Consider the following 26907-nt stretch of genomic DNA (forward strand, 5'->3'; position numbering starts at 1 on the left):
GCTCCCCCGGCCTGGTGCCCTGCACTGGGCGCCGCTGCGGGCCCGGCCGGTTCCAGAGCTTGCCCTGACCGCCCCTTCCCCTGCCCTATAGTCAGGAAGACAGGACAAAGCCTGAAGCTGCACCAGGGGAGGTTTAGGTTAGGCGTTAGGGTGTAATTCTTCACAGAAAGAGGGTGGTTAGACAGTGGAATGGGCTGCCCAGGGAGGTGGTGGAGTCACCGTCCCTGGAGGTGTTTAAAGAAGGACTGGACGTGGCGCTCAGGGCCAGGGGCTGCCTGACAAGGCGATGTTGGGTCATAGGTCGGACTCGATGATCCCAGAGGTCTTTTCCAGCCTAATGGGTTCTGTGGTTCTGTGTCTCCCGCCGGGCAGAGGGCTCGGCAGCCCGGCCCTGTGTTCTCTAAGCTGAGATGGGTCACATTAAATGGCAGGCGGTCCCATTCAGTGGGATGAGTGGCAGGCTGAGGTGGTCTGTGTGTGCCAAGCTCCTGTCGCTGTGCAGAGCACGGGCTGCACTGGATCTCCTCTGCTGTCACTCGTTCAGCTGTTCAGCCGTGTGAGAAATGCCATGAAACAAGTAGGAAAGGGCTCGGCTGCCCCAGAGCCCGTGTCACACTGCCCGGAGTGCCTCAGGCCATGGTTCCCTCAGGGGTCACACACCCAGAGGGGTTTGCAGGGCAGGCTGCCGCGGCTCGCCTTCGCCAGGAGCTGGAGGGCCTTTGCATTGCATTTTCTACCACGGATTCTTGAAGACACCGATCCTAATGTGACACTCTGGGATCTGGCTTACACCCAGACTTCACTAGGGTCCTGCACTGGTGGTGGGTCTTGGGCCTGCACAGTCCACGCTGCAGGGTGACACCTCCACTTCGGTGCCCCTCCAGGTCAAACTGAGGGCACGTCTGTTCCCAGACCTTACAGGCAGAGTCGAGTGAGAGCCTTTAGTTCAGCTTGCTAAAGCTGTTTCAGGAAGCAGTGCAGGACTAGGGTTCTTCACTCTACATGTAAAGAGCCTCTTCAGTCTGTCCTGCTGTTAAAGGGAAGTTTGGAAAGTTCAGGCCGGCATCTGCCACTGTCTCTGACTGAAGTCCCCTGCTGTGGTGCTCTGGCCATTTTTATTTCTCCTGCACAAACCTTGCCATTATCACTATGATATGGTATGGAGCCACATAATCTGTCATCATTTCTTGATGGTTTTTCCTGCACTCAACTTCTCCCCCACTGCTTCTTCAGCAGTGGTGACATTCCTTCCTCATCCCCACACTGCACACTGTGGCTGGGGAAGGGCAGTTGTGTGTTCCAAGGCAAGCAGGGCACTGGTAGTGAATAAACTTCCACATCACACCAGTAACAGGTGGACTTGTGTGAATGCAAAACCTAAACCTGACAAAGACATGAGTTTGCATAAGCTGAATTTTAACCTGTTGGAAACGAGGGGTTCCTCTACAGTACAAATTGAGGATTTGATTATCTACAGTTGGCTGTCTAGGCTGGCTGCCCTGTCTGGCTGGTGGCTGGTGAACTGAGGCTCACCTGGGCAGAGTCGGAGCTTTGATCTGTGAAAGCAGCAGGGCAGCACCCTGAGAAGGCAGAAGTGCTTTAACTGTGCATTGCCACACTTTGGAAGGGGTAGAGTGACTACTGCCTCCATATTCTCTCAAAAGTTATGACTACAGTTGGGGCTTACTGTTTTAACTTAGCAACAGCTGTCCTTAAAGCACTGACCTGCATTATCAATTCAAGTTTTGCCACTGTCGGATTCCTGACACAATTTTATTTTAAAAGAAGTTTTGCTGTAGTCTAACATACGATATTCAGAATACTGTTTCAATTGCATAACATTAATTTTTGGCCTCTTTTGAAGTTACATTTTAGGAGTATCTGTATCACAGGTAGGTCTGTGCAACTAAGGACATGGTTAAAACAAATACTGGTGTGCTAAGTTGCAAACTTACAAGAAAGATTGTTTTAACAATTGGTATGTACCGTGGGGGATCTTTGCTTCTTGTGAGAGAACCTCACAGCCAGGGTGCTGAACTGTCAGTGATAGCTGCAGTATTAAGGAAGTTTAGAACAAATAATAGTAATGATAAAGCATAGTGGCTTATTTCAAATGCTTCTGCCTGTCATGTAGCTGTCATGAAATCTCATTCCACAGAAGAGAGCAGTATCATTTATTACATTTATTCTAACTTTGGGTGTATGATAAATGAGGACTAATATTTTGTTTAGATGCACAAACTTCATTATGATCCACTTGTCTTTTTAATTAGCATTTCAAATAGAGAGGAAAAAAAGTATTTATTACAATTAGCAAACTTCTAACTTTTTAAAATTTATATATCTCTCCTGACAATCATCTCAAAATGACCTGCATAATTTAGCTTAAGTTTGCTTTTAAATGCAGGTTACAGACGAGTGACACCTAGCTGAAGGGGGAAGTACTTTGAATATGCATGGTCTTCTATTTTGTATGTATCTTCATATTTTCATATGCAATTAGATATTTGCATTTTGAATATATTTCTTGACAGAAGCCCCAAAAAGAAGAGTTTGTAAAATACACAAATTATACAAGATTACTAGCAGAATTGAAAAGAATTTTTCAAGTTTTACGTCCTCATGAACACGTTTAAGATGTTGCAAAGTATTAAACACAGTTCACCTGTGTTTCCAGCCCTCTGAAACACTGAGCAGGCAGATTCTGTTCTGTATTGCATTCACCCTGAATGATGCCAGGAGATACCATCACTTCCCTTGAGCTCTGGCATGTTTTCATTTCACTGTTCTGACCTTAATGAAGGGACTGCTTGGTAGCTGTGTTGCTTAATCTTCCACTGAAATAACTATTAGAAGGTATGTATCTGTGGATCATATAGATTATATAAATATTAAAATAATTTAAAAAATGGAGAGACTTACAGAAAAATAGGAATATGTTATTTTAATTAAGCAAAAACAGAGTTATAATCACTCTTTCTAAAAATAAAATTAGACTCTTTATCAATCCTTAACATCTGCATTTAATATTTCTTCTAAACAAAAATACAGATGCAATTATGTAGCAAATTACAGTCTTTGACAACGTATAGTATTTACCTTCTCTTACACTTACTTTAATTCTAATTTGGTCATTAATACTTGATTCATTACTGCAACATGTTACTTGTAGTAAAAGTGCCACAATTGAACTATAAACATGACATTGTCATCTTAAAACTGCTTTGCTATAAACTGTAGAGAATATACAGAGTTACAAAGTCATTGTGTTTTTATCAAAATATACAAACCCCCCCCAAACCTAACACAAGCTAACAATATTCTTCTTATGAACTATACAGTTATATAAAATATTTGTAAAATTATATTTGTATTTATAAATATTCTACCTTATTTGCTTTGGTCTATATTTATCACCATACAAGTCCACTTAGAAGATATCTTTTTGTACTTTCTTCAAAACTTTCCTGTGTTCATTATTCTATTATCCTTTTTTAAAATGGAACCAAAGCTGCCATGAAACCAGAATTTCTCAAAGGGTTCATAGCATTCACCAGTGATAGAATAAGTAAGTGGACTGCATTATTACTTCCATCAATACTGTATTATCATTTCAATTGTAGTTTTATTGTACCCAAGCTATAGTTTCTTTTAAAATATCCAAGAAGACGAAGTTAAGTAACAAATTGTGAACCATCACGGAGAATGAAGTCGAGAACCACTAACCCTTGTTGTGACTTAATTTTTTAACACTTCACAGGGATGAACATACATGACTATTGGAAATGCATATACGGTACAACAGAGCCCTATCATATAAAATGCAACTTGCAGACATACACCCGCTTGGACTTTTTTAAGCATCTCAGTTAAAATGAATCACACTTCTACAGAATGGTATTAACTGGAATATTTTGGTTCTGTCTTTCAGAATCCTGTTCTCCCAGTTCTTGGTGAACTGTGCAGCTGCAAGGCTCACCATAATCCTTTGCTGAGGCAGGATGAGGGAGGCAGGAAAGCCAACACTCCTTCCTCCAGCAGGCTGCTCCTGGCCCCTCTCTGCTGCAGCCACGGGACACTGCTGGAATGGTTGTGAGATCACTGAGAAGGGACATCTGAAGGTTAAATGTTGCATTTAAGGCATGGAGATGACAGGGAACTGGCCCTACACCTGTTTATGCACAGGGATAGCATCAGGGATATATATGGAAGCAGGAGTCTTATTTACCTACTCCTCTCAGAGCCAAAGTATTTACGGGGAGTTGCTCTATTGTTTGTGTCCAAGCATTCTTCCAGGATGAGGAGGAAAACTCTGTCTACGTGTCCTTCTGTTGAGAAGAACTACATATATAGAGAGAAATATATATATTTCTAACAGACAAGAGTTGCAGACCCACCAGATGGTGGGCATTTCTATACAGGATTTCTGTTTCATGAGAACGATTTTCTTTAGACCAATGCACCTGAAGAGCTCACCAGGCCACTGTCATGGGGATGATTTATGCAGTTTGGAAGACTAGCTATAGCAAGTTCCACTGAACTTTTATTAAATGTCTCAGAGATATATAAATCTGGAATACTTCTCACACCAGCACTCAGACTTAACAGTTATTATGGTAACTACAAAACTGAATATGGAAAGGAAAAGAGTAGTTTAAACTCCTGAATATGTTTTGTAAAGGCTGAGTTACAGAAAAGCATGGCAGAACTCAAATGTACTTCGGCACACCCAAGCCTATGAAACACTTCCCACCTTCACTTTAGAATACACAAGATTACAATTATTTCCTTTATGAACACATTATTTTTGTTTAAAAAAATGCAATATATGGTTTCTGCAGCAAAAATTCCTTCTACAGAATACACCATGAACCTACTTATTTCTTTTGCTTTGAACGATTCTGACTCAAAACCAGAACTGCAAAATAGTTCAGTGACTAGTTTCTTGTAATGCTATGTAGAAGGGTTTGGGTTGGTCATTTTTCTTTCTCTCTATGTTAGAGTCTGTTGTGGCAAAAGTATTTTGGGTGCTCCAAATTAAATTTGTATTATTGCAAATACTACTTTTTCTGTGTTATTTTTTTCTTTTGCATATATTGACACACATATAGATGAGGAAATTTGACCTTACTGATACGTTTCCACATTCAATACATCTTTGTCTTCTCCAATATATAGTTTTGGATTTTTTTTCTTTTGCACAACTGTCACTCAGAGTATAACTTCTGGAGTTACATTTTGCGTTTTTTTCACTTCGCTTCGTTCTGAGCCAAGGAAATGTGGCTTTTCCAAAAGTTTAGTGCTTTCATTGCAAAACTGTTCTTTTCTATCTTGTGTGCCTGGACTTTTGAATAGATGTTTCTTCTGGTGCATTCCCAGAGCAGCTGCAGTCTTGCAAATTTTGGGGCACTGAAAGCAGGCATATCCTTTCCCATTATGTTCACGTACATGCCTTTGCTCGTGGTTCCTTTTGGTGGAAAGATACAAGAAGCTCTGAAAGCAGAACTGACAGTGGTAGCGTTTTTCTCCAGTATGAATTCTTTCATGTATTTTGAGTGTTTCATTTAAAGTGAAGGCCTTATTACAGTATTGGCAGACAAAATCTTTGACACCCAGGTGAATACGTTCGTGTTTCTGTAGATTTCCAGGAACTGAGAAACATTTACCGCAGGTTTTGCAAGTGTAGGGCTTTTCCCCAGTGTGACACCTCATATGCATTTTTAAAGTGGATGGACTTTGAAATTGTTTTTGGCATAACTCACAAATGTAAGGCTTTGAAGCAGCTACGTGCAAATGTACGTGTTCTCGAGCTTCTCCTGTGGAAGACTGGTCTCTTTCACAGAGCTCACAAGGAAGATTAGGCATTTCTGTGTTGTCCTCCTGGCTGACCACCTTTTCCTCGGGAGCATTCCTGAGCTCATACTCTCGACTGCATGTGTTGTGGCTTTCCATAACGGTGTTCTTGCTTCCGTGCTTTTTCCTCCACTTGGTCTTTTTAATTTTTCTTAGCTGTTTGGATTTCTTTTTTGGTTTGTAATTATAATAAGGTCTCCAGGGTTTATCACTGGAGTCCTGGTCACTAACATCATCACACATTTCTGTCATCTCCAGGCATTCTGAGCTGTACAGTCTAGAAGGACTTTTTTCTTTTACCTCCATTTCTGGTTCTTCAATGAGATTGTCCTGTTTAGACTCATGTTTAGATTTTCGGCCCCTTTTACAAAACAGCTTAGATCCTAATATATGTCTTTTTACAATGGCTTCATTACCGATTTTTACTGTTATCTGACAAAGAGGTGCGACATTGCTGTCAGCAGATGTTCCAGGTAAGGCAGGCTTTGCAATGTATGTTTCAGTTTTACTGGACTCTTGGACAGTATTTGTAGTTTTGCCACATGAACTTCCAGATCCTGTCACATGCTGCGTATCCTCAGTTGCTTCTGCTCTGTTGTACAGCAGTGTTTTCTTTTTCTCCTTAACAGTTTTTGATTTTGTAATACACTTCCCGTAATTATCGGACCCATACTTACAGTCACCACTTACTGACTGACTGGGTAAGTTATTTGAAGATTCTGTCTTACTGTTTTCCATGGAAGTGACTGTTTTACTGTGCATTATTACTGATGAAACTCTGCTACTGTGCATTATAACAGAGGGTGCAGAACTGCTGTAACTGATGACGGAGGTTGAATTTTCATTCACGTTAGCTAAAGACACAACTGAAGAATCACACTCCTGCGAACCTGAGTCATTTGCAGCAGTGGAAACTCTTTTTTCAGCTGGGAAAAAGTCCCTCCGCAGGTCAGAATTTAAGATACCTACTCCCCAAGAGGAAGAATTCTGAGTATTTGTGGAAGATGCTGTATCATTACGTGAAGATTTATCCAAGGACAGGGTTCTGTTGTTTGACATTATACTATGCTGAAAATTCAGTGGTGGTAGCTCAGAGCTAAGAGAACTCGGAATGAAACAGTTAGTAGAAGCATTTTCATTAGCCTGGGTACTTGTTGGAACATTTTCATAGGAAGAATTTCGGTAGGATTTATAAGGCAGTCGCCTGCATTTCATAGGTAAGAGTCGATACAGTTTGTATGGGTACATATTTGGTTTTAAACCACCGTTGGCCGTCTTTTTATTTACTGACAGGCGATGGTCAATTGCATGGAAAGACTTCTGGTGATTTTTCAGTATATAGTAAGTCATGAAGGTCTCCAGACAGAAAATGCACTGGTAGCGCCTCTCTCCAGTGTGCCAGATCTCATGTCTGGTGCGGTACTCGGCCAACGCAAAGACTTTATTGCAGTAGTGACAAGGGTATGTTCTTCTCCAGGAATGCACGTTCGCGTGTCTTCGAAGGCTGGACAATGTGACATAACTACGCTTGCAAACAACACAAGTGTACAATATCTGCCCATCGACAACTTTAACCAAGTGATCCGTTTCTGGTAAAGTGCGGTTTGCATTGGAACCATCAGTGATGCTGTTTTCAGACAACAGAGGCTCTGTGTTCGCATAGGAACTTCCATTCTGTCCCTCTGTAGCAGTACGGTTTTCAGCAAAATTTTGTTCATTTCCATTGTGAGCTGATAAGTTACTTGATCTCATGCAGACTTGTTCATGACTTTCCAGTATATTTCGATTTGCAAATTGTTTGCTGCAGTATTTGCATATGAAAGTTTCCTGATGCTCTGAATGGAGCTGAAGGTGAGCTGTGAGTAACACCCGGTCATTGAATGATTTTGCACAGCAGTTACAACTGTAAACAGGTGGAGTGGCAGTTGCCCCAGATGCAGAGACATTAGCAGAAGTGTTTTCCTCTTCTCTGGATACATGCAAATCTCCTGCTTTATTTTGAGATTTTGGAAAGGAAGTAATTGCCTGATCAGTAACTTTTTCATGCTGGGCTTCTGCAGTGGTTACGGTAGAGGCTGGTACTTTCGCTACAGCCGAACCAGTACCCTGGGGCTTGAAGGCTGACTTAGGAGTACTACCAGCTTGTTTTCCCTGCCGAATGACTGGGGTGGCTTGGTGATTTTCACAGCGGTCCTCACCCACCTGGTATGAAGGACTGCTGTCCTGGTCAACAAAAGGTGCTCCTTGTGAAGTATCTCCCCCAGAGGAAACTGCATAGGAGTGTTCAGCCAAGGTACTGGCTGGCTCAGCATCTTTGCACACATCGCTTCTGTCGAGGCTGATGTTGGGAGCTTGTATTGTCTCAGATACCTTTTTAAAGCTGGCCCTCAAATCAAGGGGAGAAAACAAATTGTTTTCTGTTTCAAAAATTGAGAATGCATTTGTAATTCGCGGGCCATTTGTTATAGCAGAATCTTCATGTCGCTTTTCGTGTTTTTCCTCTTTGACAGTCCCTTTTTCATTGACACAGTATGAATAGGGACAGGGGGAGCTTGAAAAATTTACATCTGTAAGATCTTCTAGAAATGATATTCCCAGTTTTTTCCCTGCAGCTGCAAGGTCCGTTACAGTTTCCTGCCTCTTAACAACTACGGTGGAACTGTAGATGTAATTCAGTATCTCTGTAAACACTTCAGCTTTGAGATCATCTAACTCCAGTACATGACCTGAAATACAGATAGTACGACTCCAAAAAATGTTTTTAAAGTAAAGGCTTGAAGCTGCCAGCACATTACTATGGGCTTTAAATTTGGTGTCTTCCACAATTATGGTGACATCACATAAAATACCCCGAATGCGCTGTTCATTTAAAATGGAAAGTACAGTGTCACTGTGGAAGTCGTCCTTGAAATCCTTTGAATGGGACATGACTGTCATCTACAAGAGAAAAAATGTAAATTAGAAGGCATTTTTCATCCATTTCAGTTATAGACCAAGTTTATAGTTCTATATTATTTTATATATATATAATTTAGTTTATTAACTTTTGAAGTTTAAGAATGAGTAAAAATTTTGTCATGATATTTCAGGTTTAAGTAATATCATATTCTCTGGTGCTAACAGTACTGCAGGATATGTCTGTCCAGATCAAGGAGGTAGGAGTACCAGAGGATCCCTCCCACTCCCTCGCAGCTTGAACCTGCTGTCCATCCTGTGCCTTTCCCTGGGAATGCAGCCTATGGTTTTTGCTCTGGCAGCGGGTGCAGCTGCTCAGGGTCACCCCAAAGGACTCCCTGAAGCCTGGATGGAATTCCCCAGCACTCCACGGAGGGAGCTGGCACACTTGGAGGGGAAGGCTGGGTTGCTGAAGTTCTGTGCAGAGTGAGGACTTTGCTTTCTGGGTTGTTTGCCAGACACCGACTTCACAACACAGCTGCACCTGACCCCCTTACTAAGCTCATATTGAAATCACAGCAAGAGTCTCAGTTTCAGGATAAGGCTTTATAAGCAAATGAATGCACAAGGAACACCATTTGGTAGACAACAGTGAAGTACCTATAACACTGTTTATGTGAACAGATTTTTTTTTTTATTAGTGATTAAATTCACTCAATAATTTACAGCACTTTAAAATTACTGAAAAGTTCTGAGTAAAACAAGTAAAAATAATGGAATAACAAGTAGAAAATCTGAGAGGTTTTTTTTTCAGTTATAGTTTAGATTTAGTGTTCAAACTTTATAATTAGATAGTGTGTTCTTAAATTCTTTCAAATAATAAGGTTTAATTGCAGTAATAAGTACCATTAAGTAACTGCTAATATATAAAAATGAGGTGTAGTGCTGACAAAAACTATTTTGATTAGCCAGGATGTTACTATATGAATATACTGGTTAATTTCATTGAGGAAAAATATGCAAAATACAAATTAAAAATATTCTGAAAAAATTTATTAATTTGCCAGTTGAATTTGAGTTTTGACAATTTTTGCCAACTGAATTTTGTATCTGGTGAAAATCTCTGTCTTCACCAGATGGTTTTTCTAAAATTCTCATCTGTAACACATAATGAGGTTTGTTTCTTTTTTTCCTCACGTCTGGAGAAGTGTTTTGAACTACTACTGTCTGTTTCTGACTTCAAGTCATGAAGAAATAGTTGTGCTAGTGGCACATACCAATCACTACACTAAAAAAATCACACTTCTTAAGGATCCTTTTCTTTAAACTTGTGGAAGCAAAATGCATCTTAAAGAATGACTGACAAAAATTTTGTAAGACATGCTAAAATATTACAAAACTCTAAGTTAGGATTTACCTTCTTAACACTCCATCTGCTGCTCCAAATTCTAATTTTCAACTTTAAAAATTTTATGATGACCTTTACCCTCAAATATTTTATGTTAGGAATGTCAATATATAAGACGTGTTTGATTCAAATGGCAAAGTAAAGTTTTGACCCATATTCACTAGGCAGACAGCAATGGCCATTTAGAACATATTGGCTCATTCACCCAAAATATTGGGAAGTAATCCACTCTGGAAAATAGGGTCTTTATCACAAAGTTAAGTAATGCAATCATACACCCCTGCTCTAGCTCATCTAATTACACTTAGGGCACTTTTATCAAAAATCCACAAAATACTTCCCTGCAAATCAAATTACACAAAAAGCAGCAACAACCTTACTGTGAAGACAAAACACACTATGACCAAGACTGTAATTTGGTACGTTACAGATGAAGCTTGGAAGTAAAATTTTTACCTTGCAGCCTGGCCACTGTTTCTATCAGGAAAGGTGTTGTCATGCAAACAGTCAAAATTTCTCATCAACTCTGATGGCTGAGAATTTTCAATGCACAGAACGCAGAACAAAACTGTGATTCACAAAAAATACCTCTGCTGCTTGCCATGATATGCCATGGGTGTCAAGAAATTAATTCATCAGTATAATGGTGATAGAAATATACATTAATATTTTGATTATTTGATCACTCTCAGCAGCTGTAAATCCAGATGCAATTCTTTGTGCCTTGAAATCTTAAAATCATAATTTATGGTGGGCTTGTTTATGACACTAATTTGGCTTAAAATAAGGGGTATTTACTAATTTGGAATGGCAACCTGAAATTCACAGTGGTTAGGTACAGTTATCTGCTTTGGCTGGGTATCTGAAAATCCAGATGTAACTGTAGATAGTTTCTGGCATATCAAGTCTACAGAAAGCATACTGACAATTCTTTTCTTCCAGCAAGCAGCCACTATTCCATAATTGATTCCTTTTCCTCATTGACAATGTCTGAGATTACATCTGACTTGCTCATGTGATGTGGTATTAGAAACCAACTGTCAGACATCAAAAACATTTCACAACAGGAGCTATTGATAGGGTTATTTCCTGAGTATAGGAAATAAATTATGTCAACTCTACCTCCCAGTGAACTGCCCTACAGGAACTAGCCTGTGTTTTTTCTGTTTCTTTATTGGAGACAGCTGTTTTTAGTTTAAAGACACATCATCTGACAGACGGTTTGCTAAGTGTATCAGACTGCTACTGCCATGCTGAGAGGCATACAAACCCAAGTGGGCTTAATGCAAGTCTTTTTATTCAACTAATTATTTCAAAATTTATCTTCCTAAGGACAGAAATGAGTATCTTAAATTTCTACTTGCCATGTAGATAGACTGCCAGCTTTTGCAGTCCTGGATAATTTGGTATGCTCAGTAAAATACTAAACTAGATTCCTTGTGTCAACATTCTAGAAATGATCATTTGCTATTTGATAATTTAATTTTTTTTCTGTGTGCTAAACTGTAAGCTAGATATCTCATTGTAAAGTTATACAGAAAAATTCCAGAGCAAATAATTTGCCAGAGCCAACACTTTTTTCTTTTTCATATCAACCTACACATACCTCAAATAGTCCATTTATTCATGTCTGTAATTATTCTCTACTGCCTTCTATTTCACCTGTCTTAGTACTTGCATTTGTAAAAACATATCTGAAATGCTATAAAATCAAAATGCCCTTCCTAGCTCACACATATAAATGGAGTATTTTAGGAATATTTTACATTCCATTTGCAGTTCATACTGTAAAATGAAAACCTGCTCTTCACTTTTCAAGAGAGCACTAGATACAAGATACAAGAACCAAGATACTAGATACAAGAACCAAGATACATAGAGATCTAACTTTTCAGATGTGTTAGCATTAAACATTTTTCATTAAAACACTTGAAAGTCCATTCAGAATGTAACTATTCTTCTGTATGGTTTTTATTATAGAGTTATGGGAGAAATTTCAGTTTTATTTGTAAAATGTTGCCAAAACATATATAAATACCATTTGACTGACCTGTTAAAGGGCAACAAAAACCCTCAGCCAAATAATCCCTCTTTTTTTTTACACAAATCTGTCTGTTAATTTCATACTTTTTATTCTCAATCCAGACATAAATAATTTCTTAGGAATTTGAACAGTACCTTTGTACTTAATGGTCTTTGGTATGCCTATGAATAACTTCAGGCCCAGAACAGCAAAATTTTTTATTAGGAGTTACAGTACTATTTGCAGATTTTCTGCAAAAACAGTAACAGACTCAACCTGTCTTTCAAAGTTGTTGAATCGCTTGGAAAAATAAGATTTAAATATTCATTCAAGTATAACGGTCAGTAGGTTTATTAAATTATAACAGTACCTTTTCTGACATCAACAGAAGACCACTCCAGGACAACAGTCACAAATGAAAATAAGTAATATTAAAAGTTAATGTCAAGATCAGAGAATGATGCATCCAAACACAAATTTGACTACTTGTGCCTCACTGCTAATTATAAATAGAGAAGAGAGCTCTTATGCAGACACAGCTGAGAGTAGAAGCTACTGTTAATTTTTATATTAACATTACTCTGAATTCAACAAAGAGTTCACAAGAAGTTTTATTGACCTAGGAATATGAAATACAAATTTTTTTTTACTACCAAAGAAAACTATTACAATCTAGGAATATTCATTTAACTTCTGCTAATCTTTTGAAATCCACTGCCAGACAAGTGCACCCCATTACATATGAGATTATTCTATTCCACTTGAGTCAGCTAAATTTGAAAGACAAGCTAGTGGCGTAACAAAAAAATCTCCAAAGCATTAGGGGCAGTTGCTAGTACCCAGGCAAAATCAAAACTAGCAAGAATAAATGATGAACTGTAGTAAGAATTCTCCTTTTTCTTACTCCATAGATTTCTAGTGGGATTTTAAAATGCTAATATATTCTGGTACTAACCAACAGGACACTACAGAAATATGTTCATTCCGTATCTTCCTTATGTTCAGTTTCACCCCACTCTGTAAAGGTACTCTATAGTCTCTGTTGTTTCCAGACGGCCTCCCCAGCTGAGGAGGAACATCCACCTGTATCTAAGTCTCCTGTAAGACACTGGTTTTGTTCTAGAGCAGAAACGGAGTCAGGATCACCAACAAACAACCCCCCCAAACAACCCCCCTACATGCACACACATTCCCCGAGCTCTGATCCTTGCTTACCTGCACACCTACTGTCCAACCATCACTGCTACGGTGACTGCCCCGTTTTTTATGGACTCATTTCAGCAGTTCCATGCCGGCAGCAGGGCTGCCTGGATCAGGGCGCTGCAGCCTCCCTGCAACCTCGGGCATGCAGGGCCGTGTTGGCGGTGTCTAATGATGTTAATGATGTCTAATGACTTTCAATAGCTCGCAGGAGCGTGTAGCTCAGGGCTCACTCTGCAGAGCCACGCGTTACCTCTTCAACTGCATTGAGAGACTCTCCCTTTGGACTCTCGCTACTCACATCCTTCCTTCCCTGTTGCTTTAGAAGAGCATTACTTAAAATGTTGTTTTGTTGTTTTTTTTTTTCAGCCTCGCGCTTTTCTTTTTTAATTCAGACAGCTGGGGGGGCTGGGGTGGGGTGACGGAATTTAGCCTAAGAGCATGTCAGTGCTAACAGACCTCTCACGCCCCGCGACGAGCCCTTCTCTCAGAGCTGGGACCCTTTTCCACTACTGGCATCCCGACCTCTATTCTCTCATCCCCGCTTTTCGCTTCCCACGACCTCTCCCCGCGCCCGCCCAGCCCGTGCGGCCTCGGCAGCGCCTGGCTGGACACGTCGGAGGAGCCCGTGCCCGGCGCCCCGCGGCCGCCCCGCTCCCCCGGCACGGCCCTTCCCTCCCGCCGCGGGTGGGCTCCGCCGGCCCCGGGCCTTCCCCTCCGCCCCCGGCCCGGCCCGGCCCGGCCGCCGCCGCCCGCGGGGGGGCGCTGGCCCCGCGCACTGCCGGCCCCGTCCCGTCCGGTCCCGCGCAGCGCGGCGCGGGGATAGCCTGCGCAGCCTCGGGAACGCGGGGCCCGCGGGCGGCGGCCGCCGTCACCTCCCTGTCCCGTGCCGTGCCGTGCGGTGCCGTGCCGGCTGCGCGCCCGCGGGCCCCGGTGCGGCGCGGCGGCCTGGCGCTGTTTGCGCCTCTGCGAGCGGCCCCCCCCGCCGGGCCCCGCACCGAGCGCGCTCATGGCGGTGCCGCGGTGCCCCTCCCGCGGGAGCCGCCACCGACTGACCTGCCGCCGCTCCGTCCCCACCGGCGCAGCCTCGGCCCGTCCCCGCGGCATTAACAGCGGCCCCGCGGGCTCTCCGCGGGCGGCAGGCGGGCGGCGGCTGCGGCCGGGGCCGCGATCCCGGCGCGGCGGCGGGCGGACGGCGCGGGCGCCATTTTGGTGTGCCGATCCCGGCAATGGGATTGCCCGAGGTCTGCCGGGCAGGGCCGGGCCCGCGCCCTCCGCCGCGCCCGCTCCCCGTCCTCCCGCGGCTGCCAGCGCCCCGGGCTCGGCCAGCGGGGGCCCGCGCCCCTCCGCCGGGCGGGCTGTCCGCGGGTAACTCTGTAAATGCAGACCGATGAGGAAACGCGGAGCTCCCGGCAGCCGGAGCCCGCTCCACGGCCATCAGCGCAGTGCTGTGCGCGGCCCTGAGAATCCCTCTTGGACCAACACAGGACTGCAGTGCCTGCCTGTCCTCCCAGGCCTTTCTGCCACCAGCAAAGAGAAGGTGATCCTGAGCATAGATAGCTCTGGGCTACCTTCTGCCACTTCCCTCCAGAAAGCAGAGATAAAACATAACCTTGAAAAAAACCCCGCTGAAACAAACTACATTTAATTACTGAATTATAGTAACATTTACCCTTTTCCTTATCTGGTTATATTATCTTTTTAAAAGCACATATAGAAACTTAAATAATGTGAGGAAATTTGTTTTAAGCAGTATTCTTACTCATAATTTAGGTGTCTTGATATTTTTCATTGCCTGAGGAAACAAGCTCAGCAGCAGCCTTAGTGCTTCATAAGCAATAACAAACACTCCCTGAGATAACGAAGGGCAGAACTTGATTTCATCTGTCCAGATGCTCCAACACATTTGGTACAGCCCTCCCAGATATTGTCTCTCTCAGCCTCTCACTGCAAATAGTCAGCAAAGTCTGTTTTCTCAGAGCTCGGAATGATGAAGCTTAGAGGAAAAACTGGGCTTTAAGACAAGTGAAAAATATTGTTAGATAAATTAACAGTTTGGTTTTTATCTTAAAGCTTCCTTTTGCCCAAGGCTAATCTGTGTTTATTTTTACAAGGTGTTGTGCTTAATGGGGCAGAAATATTTTATTTTCAAATATTAAACCTACACATTAAAAGCACTGAATAATAGTAACTGATTCATTTTAGAAAAAAAAAAAAAATCCAGAAGCATGAACTATTTCATCATTGTCACACTTGATGGGCCTGGAAGTTAGAATTTTGATAGAGCCTCTTCATGATAAATGCTGCTTATCATCACAGGAAACTACTTAATATCAATATAATGTACAAAATCTATTCTAAAGAGGGGAGGGTTTTTTTTTCCCCCAGCATACTGTCTCGGAACTATCAGTGCTTTCCCAGTTGGTTAAAAGCTATAGAAAGAGATTTTTTTTCTTTCTGTCAGGAAATTGTAACAATTTTGGTGACTTATCTATATACACATCTTTCAGTAATTTATACAGTCCACATTAAAAGTTCATCTTAGAAATAAAGAACATTTCTGTGCAGAGTTTAATTCCTTTTGTAATTCTGGATCACTGGAATTCTTACCTATAAGTTCACCTACTGAAGCAATGAATATGTTTTTAGCTTTGAGCTCTCTGCTGCCAAAAAACTATTTCTTTACTCTCATGGCAAATTGAGTCATGAAATGACCAGTAGCTGTTCACCAACAGCTGTGGGAAGGGGAACAAATAATTAAAGAACATAGTCGTTTTGATTGCTAAGGCAGAGTGTGTCCCAATGTTTTCCCAACATTCTTTTTTATTCCAACCCACATAATGGATAAGCAAAGTTTCATATTCACATGCAGGTTACTTTTAATCTTGGACTTTGCCTAATGCTTATTATTGTTTTTCCTTTATTACTGTTTTAGATATGTATCTACATAATCATATGTATTAATGAAGATTTTTGACACAAGTGCCATAAAAAGTATTTGTGACAAATGTATTTTCAGTAACAATGCAATAAAATGGATTAAATTAAACCTGTTGTAATCCCTTAAAGGAAATAAATGCCTTACTGAACAAGCATCTTGAAACAAATTTAAGGAAGATTAGGTTATTAATTCCCCCTAAATCTTAATTAAAATTGATTATTTTAAATTGTTTTGAAAATCAGATCCATAACCATCATTTGTATAGCTGATACTCCCAATTTAGAGACAATAAATTATTTGTACTTAAACACTGGAGTCTTTGGCAGTCTTAATAGCTATAGACAATATAACAGATACGGAGAATGAAAAAAAAATCACGTTTTCTCTTTTTTTTAACAGAGTGTTTTCTTAAGACAGCTTTAGCTCATCCACTAAAAAAAGAATCACCTTTTCTGTGACTACTAGAGTAAAATGAAGGTACTAATTTCCACATATGTACATATATATAATTTGAGCTATTGGGAATTCATAGTCCCATCAGCTCCTTGAGAAAATGGAGGCACTGGTGCTGCAGTCGGACCTGGGAATGCACTACAGCGATATCTGGGAGAAGTCAGACAAGATCCATTTGCTCTGCAGCCCTCATTCCAGGGTGTAAGCCCCAACTCTAACAATGTACTTTAGAATAGTGATCTTGCTAGAGTATATGTACCAATTCCTATTAAACATATAAATGATTGCACAGCACACAAATACTGTGTTCCTTTTAGAAGGAAGTCCACATAGTTTAGCAGTGGATTATTTCTCATGGTGAAACTGCAAGATCTAGAGAAAAATTTCAGCAGATCTCTTTAAAACATATAAAACTGTTCCAAGGTTACTGAAATGGTGGTGTTGGGATGCTTTGCTAAAGTCTGATAATCTCACTTCTGCAACTCATGCCATATGATATTCTTTCTTTAAGAATATTTCATGAAAAAATGTGCCAATATTCCTCCTCTAGTCAAGCAGTTTCAGTTCTTAAGCAACAGCAGAAAACAACATATAGAGCATTACTCAGTCTTGCAAATCCCTCATGAGCAACAGGAGTTTGGCCAGGATTTGACTGATTTCTGTCTCAGTGCCTAGACCAGCCTGTCATCTTCATTGCTCTCCCTGCTGAGGTGCGAGCAGCCAGGGATGCTGCTGAGAAAGAAACACAGCTCTGCTGTACACTCAGTTAGGCCAGCCCTTCACTCAGGAGTGGGGCACAGCAAAGACCCAGCGGCCCAGAGTAACCTCAGCTCCCCTTTGTGGTCCATGAGCAAGGGAAAGAGTTCCATGTGCAACCCTTTTCCTCTTACTCAGCATCAAGTGGAGGGAGAAGGAGCCCGGTTTGAGCACTTGCAGCAGCTCTTCTGAGACTGGTGGGGAGGAGAGAAGCCCGGGACAACTCACTGGGCTCTCAAACTCTGTGAGCTGTGCACGTGCACCGAACCAAGTCCTTCTCCAAGAAATGCTGCCACCTTAAAATTTAGGCACGGCCTACTCGGAGTCCCATTAACACCAAACAGGACACATACAAGCAATTTTTAAAGATGTAACTACATCTTTTTCTCTTTCACCAGTCTAAAAAGAATGAAGCAACAACAATAACATAAATCCAAAATCTTCTTTTGCACAAAATACAAAAGCTTATGTTGTAATGCTGCTAAGAATCAGCTGACTTTACATCTTGCTATCTCTGAACAATCTTAGTATTATTTTCCATTTAAGTGTCTCTTTTTTAATGTGCTGCTGACAAGCCATTTTCTAGCTGCCTACACTTGTAGGACATATCAGTCCTTAGCTAACAGAGATCAGTTGCAAACATGAAGCTATGTTTACAGACAGAGTGACAACAACAGACATTCTTCTGTTGATGACTGTTGTCAAATGTAGTGATTAATATATTTGAATAGCTTTAAACAAAAGAAGCAAATTAAACATTTAGGTTTCGTTCATTTGGAACAATTACTATGTGGTATTCTGTTGCCTGTTCTGTTATCAGAAAGGTAAAATAACAGTAGTTGAGTTCAGCCTCCATTTTCCAATTTTCAGAGGAAGCATCATTTGAATATGGGAGCCAGCATCCTCAATTCAGGCTTGGGGCTGCTGTTCTTCTGGGTGAGGTATGTGGGGGGCCAGGCCAATGCAGCTGTTCTTGCCCTTTACTACAACCGATGTAGTGAATCACGATGGATCACTGGAAATAGAGTTCAATCCCTGCCCCTGCAAACACCTCATTCAGTTGGTCTGCCAGCTGAATGGCTGGACACAGCCATTTTGGAAACCAGAACTGGTCTTCAGGCTGTTAATTGGCTACCACTGTCCTCCACTATTCCTTAAAATTTTGCAAAATTTTTTTGGTTTTGCTGTTGTTTTGGTAAACCAAAATCAACATACAAGTGATAGCTATTGCTCTGAGTCATCACTTCAGCGTGGCCAATATTATGACAACTTAGTGGACACACGAGAACTTCATATGCTCTTGTATATTCTTATGCTCTGTTTTGTGCTGACCAAAGGGGCGCAGCCCAAGCCCTACTCCCCCTCTTCCATCATACTGCACATTTCCAAACTAAAGGCTGAAGCAAAGCCTCTGCTCATGCAGTGAAGGGCTGTAGCAAAAGCAGATAGAGCTTTGTGCTGGCAGCACAAAGAAAAAACCGTGATGGCTCCAGCTCTGGTTTGTACTCCTTGCTCTGCCACCAATGTGAACTGCTCAGATCTGAGCTCAGCTCAAATGGGGGACAAAACAACAACGACAACTACTACAACAACAACAACAACTACTACTACTACTACTACTACTACTACTACTATTACTACTACTAAAACTCCAACAGTTGTCTTGCCTCTCCCTAATAATTCCCCCTACTCTTTCACTTAAAAGCCTTAATGTGAGCATGTGATGGTACATAACCACATTGTTTATGGTTCAGGACCATTAAGATTCATGTGGCAGTGTTTAAACTATCTGAAATTAATACTAGATTTTGGTATTGATTCGCAACTTGGCTGTTGAGAGTTATGGAAATGTTGAACATTATCAGGATAATCTTCATTTCCTAAATCTGATTGTTATATATGAAGTCTACTCTCTTACTGAGCACTCCAAAGAAGTAAATGGGAATCATTGATTTCAAGGCAAGTTCAATTAACCTACTTGTCACCTAAGCAACTTCTCAGATTACACCCACTGATTTTAAATCCAAGATCTGCAGATTCCCATTTTCCCCATCTTTTTAATTAATAGGATTTTAAACATATTTCTTAAAAATATATAATTTGGGGGTAACCCAAAGGGTTGGATACACTTTTCATTTTATATATAAATTAATACTTTAGGAAGAAAGGCCAAAAAATAGCCTGTACATAAACTTGCTGAAATCAGTACACACATTTCTCAGAACTGATCTTATTTGTCTAAGCTTCTTTTTAATCCAGGACTGAACACTTGCACAGGAAATGTGAGTGCTGCATAAATGCTACATCCAGATATTATTCCAAAAGTCCATGATCAGCTGTCATTTTGAATTCCACAACTGATCTCAACCCCTGCCTTCTATTGTCATCTGGCAGAAGACAACACTTGGGTCATATTTCTTTGCCTGGATACATTAGACAGAACCAGAGTGCTACGAGCAACACCAGCTTCATTCTTATTTAGTGGCTTTAGTTTTGTCACTGTGTAAAGCAATATGATCATGCTTGCTTCTGTATGCTGGTGCAAGATTCAAACTGAGAATGCCTGAACATTTCTGAAAGACATCATTACCTATCATTTCCATCCATACTTAGAGCACCGCTGTAAGTATTCAGAATCCTAGAGGAAGGTTTCCATTTGCAGACCAAGCCTACCATGCCAATTTTATCCAGCTATTGCAAGCCCAATGAAAGTGCAATAATAAAAAGCCACAAGAGATATTTCCACTGAAAACATGAGGGGCTTTGGTTAAAATCTTTGAGTATTAGGAATCCACATTAGGACATGCCCAGAAATCTTTTTATATGGTGATTTTCAAGATGCATGCATTATTGTGAGCACATGGTATGTAAATGCATTGGGCTGCTTAATAAGCATTCACTGACACACATCTGCAGCTTTGCTAATGTACCTTTTATTCCTATGTGGTTGTCAAGGAAACAGGTTATGGCCCAGTATTCTGTCTAAAATGTACTGAGCAAGTGTTCTATGATAATTTACTTAAAATAGGGACAACTTAGGTTTCGTAGCTCATTGCTTCTGTAAATGCAGGTAACCTGAATTTATCTAATTGCAGTGTTTCACTGATTAGTTTAAACCACCAATGCCATTTTATTGTCTCTGAAAATCCATTACATTTTCTATGTCACACAACATTGCATATTAAAAGTAAATTTAATTACAGAAAACATTTTGAGATATTCTAGGAATTGAAGAGGGATTTTTGGCTTGTAGGGTTGTGGTTTTTTGGCATTTTTAAAAATTTCATTCCTTACTGTGCATTCTGCCTGAATTACTTATTTCAATTTAGAGATACCACATTGAGAATGACTCTGATGCAACAAAGCATTTCCTACCAAAATTTGTGCAAATGGTGCCACTGAAATCAGTGGGATTTCTCCCTTTCTTATACTCTTTGGGACCAAGGACCACATTACAAATTAATGAATTAATCAGAATTTCACTGATCCTTTCATTCAATACAAGTATATCTTAAATCTAAAGCACAGATACCAGACATACCTATACTAACCAAGATTATTATTGGACATTCATAATAAGAAAAAAGGAAACTACTAATATTTGAAAAAGCTGTGCAAAGTGTGAACTGTTATTCTGAAATATCCTTTGTGATTATTTATCACAATACTATACCTGAATCTACAAACTGCTCTTTCCAGCTCATTGATCAAGAGGCTTTTAACTGTTCCTGATTAAAGTAATGTATAAAGGTAGAGATTCTATGAATTATACCCAGCTTAACCAACACAACAGTGTCAGAAACAGGCACTGGCACTGAGAGTTCCTCTGCCTTTTCTGTGTGGCACAGGTTTGTAATGAACGCTCGTGACTGGGATCCAGAGCTAACACTCTGGCATGCTCAGGAGGTTTGTGTGCCTACCAATATGTTTGGTTTGTACAGATCACTGGAGGCTGTAACAACCTATTTCAAAAACTATTCTGTCTGATTTTGTTTGTCCAACCTCTATGGCATTAGAAATCCGGTAGGAACTGGAAAATTCCAGTAATATCAACATGAGAATAGAGCAATGTGGTACCATAATGAGAACAAATCTTAAATTATTGTAATAAATCAGAAATTACAGAAAATATACCCAGGTGATGCAGTGGTAATGGTGTTAAATAATTTAGCTCTATTTCTATGTGAGATTACCCCATAAACTTACCCACCTAAAATCAGGTTGTTCTTCTGTTACAGTCTTTTAAAAGTGGTATAGACAGGTATTTTCAGCAAAACCATCTCAGTAATTTTGTGAACTGTGTGGCTACAGTGTATCAGCCTGCAAAGGGAAAAATCCAAATTTAATGACTGAATTATTAGCTGAGTACTAATTTCCACATACACTGTGTAATTCATCAAAATTTTCCCTGGAGTGCTGTAGGGCTCCAAATCTACGTCGGGGAATTTTAGAACACACCAGCAATAAACCAGTAGCATTAACCAAACTTCTGCTGCATTATTTTATTATGGTTTAACCTGTGTAGTGCAGACTGGACATAATGATATGTTCTAGACAGAAATGTAAGGATGTTTTCAAGTTTAAAGTAATTATTTTGAAAGACATTTTCTTTCTCCTCTTTCTCTTCCACCACTTTTCTTTTGATCTCTCTTGTCACAGATATCACCACAGTATCTGTGATAATGACATTTCTAGTCAGCTCTTGTTCTCTGGAATACGCATCCTGTATTTCTTTGCTTAAATGATTATTCATCACTGTCAAACATCCTAATTTTATTATTATGTATCAAACATCCTAAAAAGGTTTTCCTGTAACAGTATAAAAATGATGCAGAACCAGGTTTTGTTTCGAAGATACTGAAAAAAATGAAATTGTTCCACAGAGAAATTGCAAAATCATGCAGATAAGGCCTTATGACTCAGCTAATAGGCATTCATACAGCAGCAAGTATGGAGCAGCAATTAAGAATACATAGCTCCATCCTCCATTTGCAAATACACCATATGCTTTTAGCAATAACATTGCACAGGAAATACAAGATCCATTTGGCTTGAAAAGGTAAGAAGGTGAGCTAATTTTTTTTGTTGTTGTTGGTTTAGCCTTGTACATTTTTAGTACATGTTAATTTGAATAAGAAATCTGTAGCTCATATCTGCTCTTAACAAAGGCCAAAATGAAAGAAAATTGCAATAAGTCATCATTATTACCTCAAATTCCAATAATAGCATATTCATAAATGACCAAAATATGATAAATGGGAAGCTTAAACATCATGTTTGGAGGATTCCAACAGTAAAAGATCTTACCAAAGCTAAAGATTTACCAAATTTGGTAATACTGGAATTCAAATACACTATTATCCATAATAAAGCCTTTTTATACTTAGTAAAGCGATTTATGCGATAAAGCAAAACAGACACTAGATGCCTCAAAAGGGTTAATTGATACCTATTCATTACTACTAGAATCTGTTTAATAGTCTGACAAATATTATCTGAACACAGCTAGTTTCCCACTGAGAGACCTGCAGTTTCAAATCAAAATGAAGTTTAGAGGCAGAAGTAGCCTTAATTAGAAAGACCATTGAAAAACAAGTAGGACAGTGTCCAAGTTAATAATTTTTTGGTTTGATTTCATTTTTACTCATGCTTTGTTTAGATTCTCTGTTAAGCAGAAATGAAAATTGCATGGATAAAAGAACAAATTCCAATTATAAAAAGGGTATCAACAGTTAGACTTCTATGATAAAACTGAGCCCCTCATCCCAACCCACAACAAAATAAACCCAAAAACCCTAACAGGCCCCCTGACATTTGCAGGCTGTGCTGGAGGTGGGAAAAACTGCACCTGTTCCTCCATGCCCTGGTTAGCCCCCTCAGCCAAAGAATAAAAGGGATGAAGTTTACAGATTTTTTTATGGCACCTTTGGCTACAACATTCTGACACTGCATTAGCTGGATGTAAGTGCCACTGAAATACATACAGCAACCCACGTGTAACAGTCAAACTGGAAACAGCTTGCTAATTACTGGACTCCTTCTAAATAAAGAAATCAGTTTCTTTTGCTAGAAGAAATTACCATTCGCAGGCTGCCAATGAGTTTTTCCAGACTCATGAAAGCACTTGAGTTCAGTCATATTCATTACAAGAGGACTTGCACCCCTTAACAAAGAGCAAATCTGCAAATGGATTAAAACAACCATAGGGAAATGTGCTCGAGTAATGGAGCCACTTTTTAAAAATGCCTTGAGTGGGCATGTTTAAACACAAAGATATAACAAAACCAGTTTATTGCTAAGTGCCCCATCTTTTCTAAAGATAAGTATCAGAGGCAATAAATAGATTCGACATAGCATTTGCTCGGCATTTCCTTTAAAAATAACCACACAAGAAATAAACAAAGAAATGTACTTTCTTACTACATTTAATGGTGCCCTCCATATTAACATTTTAGACAGGAAAATAATCAGCATAAGCAAGCTACTGGAGAGAAATCAAATTACAAAAAATGCAGGCTTTAATACGTCACTTGAGATACGCTGTTACATTTTCAGTTCTGCTTCTTTAGGTGAAACAGAGGAATACTGGAGTGCATTAAATTTTTCTTATAATTATGAATCAAATGTTTTTATTGTCATCATTAAAGATTTGCCTATTATGACATATGACAAGTCATATTCTTGAACAGTTATACTCTGCTCATTTGGAATGCACTGAATTGGTATATTTAGAAGTAAATGAGAATTAGTTTAATATTACTCATACTGTCAAGGTTATTATTGATGATTGGCTGTGCTCCTAAATACCTCCTCTGCATTCACTTTCAGTGCTGAGTCTTTTTCCACACAAAATATACTCAGTCATTTTAAAGTCAAGGACATGAAAGGAAAATGGCTTCCCTACTGCAAGTCTCATTGCAGTAGTGAGAATTTCTCAAGTCACGTACAAAGGGCATGGACAGGAGATACACTACGTTACAAGCTCAGTGGAAACATTCAGTAACATCTGATCTGCATAGGCAGTTACCTGTGGTATACATAATATCTAAGTTTACTGGCACTGTAAAGCATATTAGCTAAAAATAGAAATAAAGAATAATAATACTTAAATTTTGCAGAATCTATAAGGTCTGAAAATTACTGCAGACCACAAGTGAGCTTATTCTCTGAAGGCTTGTTTAAGGTCTGAAAGGAGCTCTTTTGCACCTTGTGCTTAAACACAGTTTTTTACCTGAATTTCAGAATGGATCCACTATTTAGAGAAATGTTTATTAGCATTACTGTGGCTGAATTCAGCAAAGTTTAACAAAGATTTAAACCTTCTGATTCTCTACATTTGTCAGCTGCTAAATGTTTCAGTGATATTTTTATACTTGTGATGATAATAAAACTATTACACACAGTACAAACCTTGACCTACATGCAAGACTTGACTAAATAAAAAAGGAAACAGGGTACGTTTCTGGGAACAACCAATGCAAACTGGAAATAAAACAGGTTTTTGTGTGTACAGCTTTATAAACATGGCATCGTTTAAGAACTGATAGCCACATGGAAACACAAAGTGAGATCACATTTTCAGTTTGAACTAAGAGGAAACTACTGCGACATTTCCATTTGCATTGTGATATTGCTATTAAAGAGAATAACATCTTTCTACATCTCTACCATTGAACCTTTTTAAAGGATTTGGTTGCCAAGGAAACTGGTTCTGGCCCAGTATTAATCTGAAAGAAATATATTATAAAAGTTGCTGTAACTAATACAGTACTCATAATTATTGTTATTCTTTATGCTTAAATTCAAGTTTTGTTAAGTTTTTTTTGTGTGAAGTAAAACACATTTCAGTGAACTGATACTCAGTTTAAGCTGATAGGGCCATTTATATCAATCTCTCTCTTTAAAGTTCTCCTACCTTTAAATAACAAGAAATACTGCAATTTTATGTTTGTAGCTGATACTGAATATATAAGCATTAAAGCATATTATTCTTTATTTAATATTTCGCACAAAACACAAAACCGCTTACGACAAAATTTAAATATTTTTCTTTTTTCTAATCTCCCTCAATTTTTATTTCTGCCTTTTAGCTGCAAGTTTAGTAATGCTTAAAGTCAGCTTTAAAATGTAATGGAATCAATAGGGTTTTCAAAAATTCTTTTGTTGCATAAGCGTTGCCACGCCCTTAGTACATATGATTATTTTAACAGACATGACTGCTCCACTTTCACAATAGATTAAAAAAAACAGGTAAGAATAATTATCATGCCAGTATGTGAAGCCAACAATTTAATATAAGTTGTTTTCATTAACAGTTTAGTACATTTTAAAACTGAAAGCTAGATCCCAAAGCACATTTCATGTTCTTGCAACACTGACCAAGGAAACAGTAAAACATGCAAATCTCAACCTACCTGCATGTACCACTTAGAGCAGTGTTAACATGGCAATGCACCCAGCCATTTTTATGTAAAGCGATGGAGATGAGTTCTGTTCTTGGTCTTCTTGATAATTTTTTAGAAGCAGTTGTCAAAATTCAGATGGGAAGCAGCTTGAATAGACCGTGAGCAGGAGAACTGAGTTTATCAACAGGGAAAGCAGGAGTGGGAAAAAAAAAAAGTCCTCATCCAAGGTTTACCGAAACTGCAAAACAAGGTTGGCTTTTTTTTTTTTTTTTTTTCTCCTCCTTAGAGGCTTCAAAGCTTGAAGCTGACCACTGCAAAGGCCACTTGTCACATTTACTGAAAATCAACCTATTGATATCACAGCTGAAAATATAAACTCGACAACCAAAGCCCATTGCACAACATGGACTGCGTAAGAGTTAAAAATAGATTCGACATGCCTCCTACCTGCATAATAAATATGTAAGTTTCAAGTGCTTTAATTCGATATTCACATTAATTAACAATACAATATACATTATTTAAACTACAGTAAATGCAAGAAGAAAAAGGGTGACACCATCTGGAAGCACAGTTTGCTTTTTTTTTCTCCTTTCCGAGGGCTAATAATGTAGTTTGAATGTGATGACAAGCTAACAGCTCACCACATTGCAAATGAAAAAAGAATTTTTAAGGTGATGCTCAAATATCTAAGCCTGTAATGAAGCACAAACCAGTTTTCACTACTGCTTGACATGGCACACAGACCATTTACATACTCACATTTGAGATACTAGGCACAGTATAATGAATTCAATACACAGCATGCACACAGCACAAGCAACGTTAATCCTGCCTGCCATTTTAGGCTTGCAGGAGTAAGATACATACTGCAGCACAGCTCTGGTAAGGGAGGAGGCAGGGGACAGCTCACCTTAAATGCAGTATCTGATTAATGTTGTAAGTGACATTGCGTATCAGCTACAGAGTCTTG

At 39.7% G+C, this 26907-nt stretch overlaps 1 protein-coding gene across 5 annotated transcripts; it reads right to left on the reverse strand.

Annotated features, from left to right (window-relative positions):
• Positions 1–5064: 5064 nt before the first annotated feature.
• Positions 5065–26907, reverse strand: ZBTB38 (zinc finger and BTB domain containing 38). Of its 5 annotated transcripts, XM_083868665.1 has the most exons (4): positions 26848–26907; positions 25944–26105; positions 21740–21849; positions 5065–8790 (listed from the first exon to the last, which is right to left on the reverse strand). In XM_083868665.1, exon 4 carries the CDS (start codon positions 8788–8790, stop codon positions 5212–5214), a length of 3579 nt encoding a protein of 1192 aa, XP_083724791.1. In that variant the 5' UTR covers positions 21740–21849; positions 25944–26105; positions 26848–26907; the 3' UTR covers positions 5065–5211. The 5 variants fall into 5 exon arrangements, with proteins under 5 accessions (XP_083724791.1, XP_083724792.1, XP_083724793.1 ...); XM_083868666.1 differs by lacking the exons at positions 21740–21849; positions 25944–26105; positions 26848–26907 and adding exons at positions 13395–13698; positions 14436–14451; XM_083868667.1 differs by lacking the exons at positions 21740–21849; positions 25944–26105; positions 26848–26907 and adding an exon at positions 15142–15176.

Source organism: Zosterops lateralis, assembly GCF_965231275.1.
Source record: "Zosterops lateralis genome assembly, chromosome: 10".
Classification (NCBI taxonomy): Eukaryota; Metazoa; Chordata; class Aves; order Passeriformes; family Zosteropidae; genus Zosterops; species Zosterops lateralis.

Bases quoted from the DNA above. Each gene is read 5' to 3' on its own strand.
- ZBTB38 (XM_083868663.1), bottom strand. From the start codon at position 14,486: ATGCCGCGGGGACGGGCCGAGGCTGCGCCGGTGGGGACGGAGCGGCGG. The intron at 8,791-14,435 runs GTCAGTCGGTGG...TTTCTCTTGTAG, and splicing joins TGGGGACGGAGCGGCGGCAG to ATGACAGTCATGTCCCATTC.